The 11,205-nt window shown below is 47.9% G+C and overlaps 2 protein-coding genes across 3 annotated transcripts in view; one reads left to right on the top strand and one right to left on the bottom strand.

Moving 5' to 3' along the window:
- Positions 1-4,987, top strand: part of DUSP4 (dual specificity phosphatase 4) — a 6,395-nt gene extending 1,408 nt beyond the window's left edge. The window contains exons 2-5 of one of the 2 annotated variants that reach the window (XR_001412284.1): positions 2,326-2,462; positions 2,879-3,098; positions 3,319-4,154; positions 4,555-4,987. Coding sequence is in view for 1 of the 2 variants with exons in the window: in XM_014944189.1 (XP_014799675.1) it covers positions 2,326-2,462; positions 2,879-3,098; positions 3,319-3,704 (743 nt within the window). In the remaining variant the exon portion in view is untranslated. Of the gene's footprint in view, positions 1-2,325; positions 2,463-2,878; positions 3,099-3,318 lie in introns of both variants that reach the window. The other variant, XM_014944189.1, reaches the window with a different exon arrangement.
- A 75-nt stretch (positions 4,988-5,062) lies between these two features.
- TNKS (tankyrase, TRF1-interacting ankyrin-related ADP-ribose polymerase) overlaps positions 5,063-11,205 on the bottom strand; it is a 105,964-nt gene continuing 99,821 nt past the window's right edge. Inside the window, exon 25 of the mRNA XM_014944177.1 lies at positions 5,063-10,188. Within this exon, the coding sequence (XP_014799663.1) occupies positions 10,102-10,188 (87 nt within the window). The 3' untranslated portion in view covers positions 5,063-10,101. The remainder of the gene's footprint in view (positions 10,189-11,205) is intronic.

Here is an 11,205-nt window from a genome sequence, read left to right as displayed (position 1 = left end):
CCCCGTGCTCTCGGCGCCGGCATGTGTTAAAGGAGATGCTGTTGGAGCTGCTGGTCCTGAGGGCTGCCGTGAGATGATTTAGGGGAGGGGGAGGCTCAGCTGGGGGCCCTGGATGAGCTCCGTGGGGTTTTTTTTCTTTTTTTTTGTTTACAGCCTGCGAGTTAATTTATTCCTGGGTTTGCTTACAACAGGGGTGAGGGTGCGTACACAGAGGAGCAAATCCATTAAGGGGCTTGATAGATGGGGGAGCGGGCGCTCCCCTTGTAGTAGGTACAGTAAAAGCAGCAGGAGCTGTTCCAGGGATGCCATACGGCGCTGCGGGAGTGCCTGCACGGCCAGGGCTCGCTCAGGAACAAGATTTTTGGCTCCTCTGTCACAAGCCATGGTGGTGCTGGGCATGGGGCAGGAAACTCTGCTGGGCTGCAAGGGTGGCCTTTGTCAGCTGAGAGCTTCTGGTGCCCCTGTGTCTCTCGCTGGAGGTTGTTTTAGGGTTTCCAGTCTCTTCTTTTGAGGGAACGGGCTCCTAGAGACCCTGTCTTGGCACTGGAGACTTTTTCCTCACTTGGCACAGAGCTACTAAAGTCATTGAGGTGGCTCTTGTTTCACAAGAGCTGTTCTAAGCCAGCGCTGTGCCTGTCCAACTGCAGATCTCTTGGGTGCAGGGCAGGAAGAAGACACAGATCTGGTTTTGTGTAGGTCAGACTGCTGCCAGGTTCCCCGTGAGTGTTGCTTGGTGATGGGCACCCACAGAGCGTGGTTCCTGTGCTGGGCAGGGCCTTGTGTGCACAGCTGGGGTCTGCACACAGCTGGATGGAGCTGCTAGTTGTGGCCCTTGACTGAAGTGGCATTAGATCTGATGAGATACATTGAAGAGAAACACCTTTGACTGGTTGAAAGGGCCTCTTTGCCTTTCCAAGGAGAGCCCGTTGCCGCCCATCACCCTGGGCAGCTCAGGATGGTGTGATGGTTACCGGAGCGGGTAGATCCTAGGATTTTCAGATCAGACCTCCTGAGGATGTCTAAAAGGGGCACCTGTACTTAGGTTTGGGTGCTCCTCCACATTGAACCAGTAGGACTGTGAAGGGATGTCAGGCCCTGGAACCGCAGCCTCTACAAACTGTCCTGCTCGTGTGGGAGAGACAATGCAAAATCGGTGATGTATATGCATGTTTCTGCTGTAAGGTGCTCCAGCCCTTCCTTGCGAAGGGGGAGGAAACCATGAAGGACGCCGAGATGCTGGCAGTACTGGTCTCTAGCTGCCTAGGGATTCCTGGGCTGCTTTGTTGGAGATGTTTGCATCCAGTGGCCTTTTGAAAACCCAGCCTTGTCCAGGGCAGCCTGAGCTAAGGCTGGACAGAGGAATATGCACCCTGCTGTGTGTGCTCTGGCAAGCCCAAATCTGCAGGCAAAGGCACTGCAGCTGCGGGGGAGTCCAGGAATTTTCCTGGGAGTCAGGGCTCGGTCTGACTAGGTTCCTGTGGTGATGGTAAAATACCTGATTCCTGTTGGTTCGATTTCAGACTACAAGGGTGCTAGGTTTGCTCATTTGATTTGAATGAGAGAAGGAGATCTCACCAGAGGTGTTTATCTGCAACCCAGCACTGCAGTTTCCCCATCCTGGGAAGCTGATGGGGTTTGTTCTTGTTTTGCCTGCTGTTAGGAAGATCTGAAGTCACCTTTGCTTGTCCCCCAGCAGCAGGTCAAAGGAGCAAGCTGCTCTGTCACAGGGCACTCATCCCTGTGTTCATCTCGCTCCCATGTCCTTGAGAGGCAGTGGACACCTCTCTCTGGAGAGCAGCTTTGCTGTGGGGTTAGATTCACTTTACCTGTGCCTGGCCTGTTTAATTGGGAGCTCTGGGCTGGAGGGTCAGGCTGGGGAAGTGTGAGACCTCCCTGTGCTTTGTGGCAGGATAATGTGTCTGGGAAAGCTGGAAACTGAACAGTCTTTGGGACTAATGGGAGCAGCTTTTCCCATTAAAAAGTCAGAGGATGCTGGCACAAATCCTCTCTCCGTCATCTTAGAGAGCAACCTTGGCTTCCCTCTGGGGTTTTGGCTGGTGGTGTGTAGGGGACTAAACCCTGGGCCAGAGACTTTGGGCATCCAAGAGCATTGCAGAGCTCTTGCTTCGAGGGAGTGGTGGGGTCTCAAGGATTCCCTCTCTTGCTGCCAGGAGCCTGGTTGCTCATCCGGGGGCAGGAGACCACTCTCTATCACTGTAGCATCATCTAGTGGCAAGGGGCACAGCGAGGTCCATCAGCTCTGGCTATGCTCTTCTGTGCTGTGCCTGGAGCCTGGGGTAACGCTTCCTGCCTCTCTCCTTGCAGGGGGTTATGAGCGTTTCTCCTCGGAGTACCCTGAATTCTGTGCAAAAACCAAGTCCCTGAGCAACGTGTCACCCCCCACCAGCGCTGAGCCCCTGGATTTGGGCTGCAGCTCCTGCGGGACCCCCCTTCATGACCAGGTATGTTTAGAAGCCCAGTGCTCAGTTGTTTTCACCAGCATTGCAGCCTGGTCCTGCTTGGAGTCTCTCTGCTCTCCCTGAGCTGAGACCAGCAGAGCCAAAGCCCTGCTCCCTTTTCTCTCATGGGAGAGCGTGGTGGTCCTTCTGATCCCAGGGCATTTGTGCTCCCTGGGGAGTTGACAAGCCCAAATCCCGTTAACCACACTTTCCCGCTCCTGAACGGGATGAAGCGGGAGGAGAAGGGGACTGAAATGGGTTTAACAGCTCAGAAAGGTAGCCTTGGCTCCCTCTTTTGAGGGCCCTGGATCAGGTGCCAGGTTCCTGCACTGCTCAGGGCCTCCAAGCCATCTGGACACGTGTCCTGCTCACTGCTGTCCCCTGGTCACCCCATATCTGTTGTTTTTTCTCTGTAACAGGGTGGCCCTGTGGAAATCCTTCCCTTCCTCTACCTTGGCAGTGCTTACCACGCTGCCCGGCGGGACATGCTTGATGCACTGGGCATCACAGCCCTGCTGAACGTCTCCTCAGACTGCCCCAACCACTTTGAGGGGCACTACCAGTACAAGTGTATCCCCGTGGAGGACAACCACAAAGCTGACATCAGCTCCTGGTTCATGGAGGCAATTGAGTTCATCGGTGAGTACCTAGGCAGAGGACCCGTGTCTGTGTGTGTTTCACCAGGGGTGGAGGTTCCTGCCTCAAAGACCTGGAGCCTTTGGCTCCAGGTGTGCAGCTGAGTCCAGGCCATTTGTTGCACGAGTGGGCGGGAGGTCAGCCACCATCTGCAGGCTTGGCGAGGGGTTGGGCTTTGTTGGAAGGGTGCTGGTCTCATGTCTCATCCCCTGTTGTCCTCCAGACTCAGTGAAGGAGTGCTGCGGCCGGGTCCTAGTCCACTGCCAGGCTGGTATCTCCCGCTCCGCCACCATCTGCTTGGCTTACCTGATGATGAAGAAGCGCGTCAAGCTGGAGGAGGCCTTTGAGTTCGTCAAGCAGCGCCGGAGCATCATCTCCCCTAACTTCAGCTTCATGGGGCAGCTGCTGCAGTTTGAGTCGCAGGTGTTGGCCACCTCGTGCGCGGTGGAAGCTGTCAGCCCCTCGGGGACACTGCGGGAGAGGGGCAAGGCCACCTCCACCCCCACCTCCCAGTTCGTCTTCAGCTTCCCAGTCTCTGTCGGTGTCCATGCCACCCCCAGCAACCTCCCATACCTGCACAGCCCCATCACCACGTCGCCCAGCTGTTAGCTCAGGGGCTGAGGCCAGCCAGGCAGATAGTGCCAGGCGTGGAGGGGGCAGGTGGGCATGGAGTCCCACCACGTTAAGCAATAGTGCCGGACACTGCCGTTCACCCTGGACTCAATGTCTTTTTCGTAGAGAAATTTCTTACCTCATCTTGTTGTGGTTTGGTTTTTTTTTTTGCTTTTTAATTTTATGTTTTGAAAGCATGAAAGTTGTAAAAAGCCACAAACCCTGACATCGTCCAGGCTCTTTGGGGGAGGAAAAGAATAGTATACTGGGTTTCCTCAAGTGCCTGGTCTTCATCTCCATCCACCCCTAATTTTATTGTCCTTTTTTTAAAAAAAGATACACCTCCCCTTCTTCCCTTATTTCTGCCTCTAGCTCGGCTGGGTTGAAAAAGGAGCATACCCTCTTTTCAGTGTGCAGCAGTCCTGCCCCTTGCACAGAGGGACACGGGTGAGTGTGGTGGGTGCTGCTCACCTGAAGTGGTTACACTGGGTGACAAGCGGGGTGGCAGGCAGGGCCTTGGGGAAAGTGGGAGTGGTGGCACGGGGCTGCCTGCAACCTCACCCCTGCCAGCACCTGGGGAGGGATGCAGGAGCTGGTGGGCACCTGCCCAGGCACCAGCTGAGCCCATTCCTGTGAAGGAGAGCAATCTCTGGCTGGGAGGTGGTTTGGAGAAGGAGATGTAGTCCTAAATGCCTCTTTTCTTGCCTCTCTGGATCTCTGGTTTCTGCAAAACTTATCTCCCATCTCCTGTGGCTTCAAGAGGAGAAAGAAAGTGTGGTGGTAGCGGTCTGGGCTTTTGATTCCTCTGATTTCCTTTCTACCCATCCCACTGCTGCTCTTCTTCCAGAGGAGCAGCATGGGACGTGGTTGGACTGCAATGGAGAGAAGCAGGCGGCTGGCCCAGGGACGGATGTCATCCATCCATCATTTCCAAACTTTCTGCATCTCGTGACCAGTGTCTACCACAGGCCAGGCTCTTTGTACAACATTCATGTGCCCTTCTCCACCTGAGCTGGGTCTCACCTGTGCAAAGCTGCTGTAGCTTTTGGTCCAAGCCTGGAACATGCCTCATCTTCAACCCACCTGGAGCCTTGCTTCCTGCCTGCCCTCTCTCCTTCCCCCCAAGTCCAGTCCAACACACAAGATGCCTCTGTGGCTGATGTACATATGTATGGTTTTGTTCCTTTTTTTTTTTTTTAGAGATTAACTTTTTATTTATTGCCTGAGGGAGGGAGAAAACAAGTTGTTTGGAGAAAATAAGAATAAAACTGTTTTCAACAGTTGTGGCTGGCATGGGTTTGTCCTAAGAATAAGACAGAATAGCAGTTGGTACGAACACTCAGCTTTCACAGAGCAACTGTTAAAAATGCATTTATTGAATTTTAAACTATTACAAGTATTGCAGATCAGACATTTAGCCAAGCACATTTATAGATCAAACTCAGTTGTTACAGAGATGTTACCTAAAATCCACCTGTAGGTAGGCTGAGAACCTGCCCATTGTCTTCTTTGAGAGAGAGGGTAAAGGAGTAAATAAATAAATGATATCCCAGCTCCAGGTAATTGGCAACCAAGAGAGGAAACATACAGGGCTAGTTATGAAAACAAGTTATACAAAAAAGGGTCTAAAAACTCAACCCCCAGGTACCAATTGCCATTTGGGTTGGCAGAGAAAGCAATTAGGAATGAAGATCCACAGGCTTACGGGACTGCGGCACAGAAAAATGCCCATTTCAATTTCCAAAGCTGAAGCAAGTTTTGCAGCTGTTAAGAAAGTGTCAAAATTACCTTGTAATACAGAGCCTCTAATCAAACTACATTAGTAATCAATGGAACCAACACTAAAACTTGCCACCAGCAGGTTCAGTAAGACAGAACTAGATGTACCAAATCCAGATAATATAACCTGTTAGTGTGACGGGAAATGCATCCTTTTCTCTTGTTCCCTACCGATTCATGGGCTCGTTCAGAAGTCTTAGCACTCACATGCTGTCCCCTGATCCTCTAGGCTTCACACCTACGATGTGTTCAGAGGTGGGAACACTGCCACTCCATCTCTGCGTGTGTCCTGCTGCTCTCTGAAAGATCCGGAGCGTGCTCTGGACAGTGCCAAAGCCACCACCTCCCATCAATGGATTCAAGCCTACAGAGGTCCACAAGCCACCTGCTACTTGTGGCTAGAATGGAATCTGTTACTTTTCCACGTCTTCCTCAGCAGAGCTGCAGCATGGCTTAAGATGACCAAAGCATGCATTGGAAGTATCACCTTTTAGATTTCTGAACTAGATTTTTCTGTGGTGAAGCACCACGGGAAGGAAGAAATCCCATTAAAAATAAATTCACACACTTCCTTACCTCCACCTTCTGAGAATGATCAGCAATGTTCAAACTAAACTGTTTTGTGGTTGGACCCTTTCTTTTCCTCAGCTTTTGGAAAAAAAAAAATCTGTTCTGGGTAATTTCTGTTAACAGTCCCATGTGGAAATTCTAGGTAAGCAGGTACTGTGCAGGAGCTCTGACTTCACTGCAGGGATGGCGTCTTTGTCAAGAAGACTTGCCACTGTCCTAAGTAGGTCCCACAGGCCACACAGTGGCATGTCATGTTGGCCTCCCTCAGCACTTCACGCATTCACGGGAAGCAGAAATCTCCTCTAACCTACAACAAACAGTAGGACCAGCTGGTTTCCAGAGCCAAGGAAGTGCCCTTCTCCAGAAGCTACTCTGTCCCAGGTACCACGTGCCTCTTCTGTGCCTGATACCCATCAAAGCCACCACTACAGAACATCTTGCAGGGCTTGCTTTCTGCTTCAGCATAGAACTTTGTTTTGGGGCATTCTGTTATCAATAAGCAAAGTATAAATGTTTTCAGGCAAAATAAATTCCTGCTGCATAATGCAGTGCAATTCAATTGCATCCCATGCAGACATTAAAACCAGAGGTTAGAACACACCCATACCAGACAAAGGCCAATAGTGACTGCAAAACAGTGGAGCTACTACAAGAGGTTTGTAACAGTCTCTGTGGAGCTGGGATCAAAGTAAACTGGCAGATAAAAATAAGGATGAGAAACTAAGATACACCTTATTAAGGTACTGTTCTCTCTGCTTTTAATCCTAACAGAAGTTTTGTTGACAGCATTGCAGACTGCAATGTCACTCTGCACCAAGTACCTAATTCATCTGTCTCACGGAAACAATTTCAGCAATGGAGAGCAGAGCCCTCCCTTCTTTGCCACGTGGTGAAGTTTCTTTCTGTTTTGCCTACTGGGTCCTGTGACGAACTGCACAGATGTTCCAAAATCCTGCCTCAAAGGGACACGGACAAAAATCATAACTATCCCTTCACCCAGCAGGAATAGCTCTTTCTGGAGCCAGTGAGAGGTGCCCAGCCTCCCAAGGCTGTGAGGTGGCTTAGCCCGGCATGCTCTTGCATCCTCAGTTCTTAACGTGCCTCCCAATGCTGCAAATGAGCACCCCTTTATCAGGGGAGCGTGCCCTCCTCAGGAAGTTGAAAAACCTCCTTTCTCAGGGAGCAGCAGCTGCCTAGTTATGGGGGCGTGCTTTCTTTAAGGTCCCATTCTCTAGAATTAGGAGGCATCAGGTTAACTCCCTCAGCTAAAGCAGCAGCACCTGTACCATTAACAACCTGCCAACTGCAGCTCTAGCAGCTCTACCACCACAACCAGCTTTCTCACAGGTAACTTCGATACTGATGGGCAGATCCTCACTTTGCTTTAAACCTTAAGAGGAGCTACAACGACGTGTGCCAGGAGAGGTGGACGCTGCTCCTGCACAGGTTTCCACAACACACAGAGGCACCGTCAGGCCTGGGTTCTCCTCTCCCTCTGGCCACAAACGGGTACGAGATCACGTCATGACGAGACAAAAAATCACTGCAAAATTATTTCCTCACACAGCACCTTCACTCTGCACAGAACATCAGATACATCAACACTGGCAGCTCCAAGATACCGGACAGCATTATCAGCCTTTAGAAGTTGAAGGCTGGGGCAGAAATCCAGACTAGCCATTAGTCCCATCAGCACACCGGGAACAACAAGCAAGAACACAATCTGGTGCGGGCTTGGTGGGGTTTTTGTTTTCAGGTTTGTTCTTGGTTTTGAAAGATGTAAAGCTGTTAACTTCCACACCCACATTATAACCATTTTGCTCACCTAAGCAGCACAACTGTTTTACCATTTAAAACTATGTCTAACTGGGGATGGCGAGCAACACTCACTCTCACCGCTATCCAAAACGCTAGTGTAGGTAGTCACATCCCCCACTCCATCATTAACTAAGTTAAAAACAAACCCCAAACTTAAATGATGAATACAAAGCTTCAGAGCCTAGAGGTGATCTTTGCAATCCTAACACTATTAAACAAGTAGCCAAAATACAAGCACCCGATTTTATCAATGAAATTTGATTAAAAGGACAACTAGGCTAAGGCCTGGCTTGGACTTCGAAGCTACATATTTAATCAGGTCACAAAATGAAGCGAGAACCGCATATCCACTGCCAGCTCAAGAAAAAGAAAACCCAAAGTTCAAGATCTGTTGGAGTATTGCTGTTTCTAAAGTCCTCGTTAGAGATATTACAAACAGATGATGTGCAGGTAGCCAGATTGCATCAAATGACTGATTTTACAGTGGGCGAAATTCCTCTGTGAGGATAACTTGCTTCAACGCTAACGTCAATGTTAAGAATGAAAATTTTGTGTCTTAAAGCTGAAAGTGAAAAGCTCTTCAGGTTTAAGTTTGTTTTATCCAAACATGTCAGCAAAATCCCACTTGTGGGGAACACATATTTTTATAAACTAGAAGCACATTATTCTGTTGTTTCCTTGCTTTAAGGGAGATAAAACCTGAATGCATGAACTGGATTCATCAGATACTGAATAGTGCTGGTTGACAGGGAAACGTACAGTGTGTCGTGCTCAAAGGAAAGCTTTTTTCTCCAGTTGTTACATGCTCAAACACTGAAGCACATCTGGTATTGGTTGTTGAGAAAAAAAAAAACAACAACATGCCTCCATTTTCAACCTTCTCTAAAGCTGTAAAAACAACACAAAAAAGAAATCCGTTTCTACTTTTGTTAAATGCATATCCTCCATTATGGGGGATTTCTGAAATTGTCTGATGCTGTGCTACACAACGCTTAAAAATAACTGCCTCTTCCCCAGTGAAATAAACCTGGGAACTTGTGGGGAAGGGGATTAGAGTGAATAAATCCTAGCTTTGTTCTCTGGTATACCTGCAAACAAATCCACTTGCCAACTGATGCTTTAAAAGTTTCTTCTCATCAAAATGTAAAATTGATATTTAAAAAAATTATTATTTTTGTAAATCCCTTAAGCTCTTCAACTGTGATGTCACACAGAACTATGTGATGTGAAACTGCAATAATACGCTCTCCCTTACCAGTTTGAAACCCATTTACTGGGTCTCATATTACAGAGAGGGACAAGAACAAGATATGCCCTCACGTGTGCAATCTTCTGGCTTTTCACCTGCTATCTTCCAGCAAAACCACACGGCTTTGTAACTGGAGAGCATTTCACAAACTGCATGTACTTAATAGGAGCCTTATAAAACGTTCTTTTAGAGATGCCAGCAGAGGGCATTGACCTGCTTCATGAAGTTCTTCCAAGCACAAGAGCTGGTGTTACCCTTGCAAACACTTCATAGGGCTTCATCCAGAAAACTCACACAGACAAAGCAGTGAACTGACATGATTTGCTTCCACTCTAATGTTACACTCACTCGTATTATCGTTTGCTCAGAAGTGTGCAAAAAACCCCTATATTGAAGAACTGGACCTAGCCCCTTCTCAGATTAAATTTATATTGCATTGTTAATGATTTTAGTCAACTTGACTTTGTGCAAAATATCTTTAAGAAGGTTCTGGCTCAACTCAGAATACAAAAGGAAAATAAATAGTTGACTAGGATATCTCTTGAAAACATAAAATGAATGGTGTATGCTGAAAAGAAAATTATGGGCTTAATGCAATTTATCTGCAAATAAAATAACTAGGATAGTAGTGTCTGAAATTTTAACATGTGAGATGGCACCAATAAAGATTTCCATTTGCACAATAATGTTCCCAAAGTCTAGATCAAAACAACATTATTTTACACATGGTAACTGCAGAGACTAGGAGCCTGAGATATGTTATTAAAAGGCAGTCCCTTGTAAACTTTCCTCAAAAGGAACAGTAGCAGTTGAGTATGCAAGAGTTACTCTTATCGTATCCAAGACAGCAATGCTTTATAAAAGACATACAGCTTATTTCCAGGTTGTTAAAGAATTTTATACGATACTCATTTTCTGAAACACGTATCCATTCAGTCCAAGATTGAAGTCACATCCTTCTTCACTGCTCTGTAGCTACTAGGTCTTTTGCTCTGCTGCTGTCGCTGTCTGTGAGGGAGCTTCTGGTTTCACAATCTGGTACGTAATGAGATATTCTGGGTATGCCTGAAGGTAAACCAAGAAAAAAAACAACAACATTGCTTTATACAAGAGTACAGTACACTCAGCAAGTTCACATTTTGGATTTCACTGAACAGTGAACCAGGAAGAACAGTGCAAGAATCAGCTCCCTGTTCAGAGTGCAAAAGAAAAAAAGGTATTTCAAACCTAGCCAGCACCCAGTGGGAACTGCTCCATGTAGTTAACACCTTTGATAATACACTAGCAGAAAGAAGTTTCTTCTGTGTAGAAACTGCCAGAAATTGTGTGCAACAGGAATTCACAATCAGAGTTACTCTCCTCGTTAGCTAATCCTACAGATCAGCCACGGCCTGAAAGTTATTCAAAAGTCTCAGATGACCAATGTAGCTGGACTCTAAAATGCTCCCTGACTTGCCATGTGACCTGCAAATGCCTTCACTGGCACTAAAATACTTGGCACACCCAAAGCATGTAACAGTCATCTGTCCAGTGTTTTCTGAAAACAGCTGGCAGGGAGTTCTGTCCCAGACCAACATTAAAGCTGCTGGAGAGCAGGGCCCTATTCAGAGGAACCAGCACAAGAAAGATGCCAACAAGCTGGAGCCAAGCTCAGCAAAGGACCAAGAAGATAGTCAAGAGGAGAGCACGCAGGATAAACAAGGAAAGGGTGAGGGAGATGAGGTTGTTCAGTTCAGAGAAGGTAAGGCTTTGTGTGACTTCACAGCAATCTTCCATCATGGACGGAAGGTTACTGAGAAAACAGAGCTCCCTTCTGAGCTGTGCAGCAGGAGAATGAGATTAAAATAGGGGAGGTTCCTATTGGATACAAAGAACATATTTTTTACTCTGAGGATAATTAAAGAAAGGAACAAGCTGCTGAAACACCATTCTCTGAGGCCTTCAAGAGCTACCTGGTCAAAGAGAGCCCTCAGCAATTTGGTCCAAATTCAGTGTGAACAAGAGGCTGGCCTAGGTGACCTCCCCAAGGTTCCTTCCAACCTGAATTTACGATATAATCTTGGAGCCATCCAGAGTACTAAG

This window comes from Calidris pugnax, unplaced genomic scaffold, assembly GCF_001431845.1.
Source record: "Calidris pugnax isolate Ruff unplaced genomic scaffold, ASM143184v1 scaffold15, whole genome shotgun sequence".
NCBI classification, from domain to species: Eukaryota; Metazoa; Chordata; class Aves; order Charadriiformes; family Scolopacidae; genus Calidris; species Calidris pugnax.
Note: the sequence above shows the minus strand (reverse complement) of the source record. Positions and strands in the feature narration are given on the sequence as shown.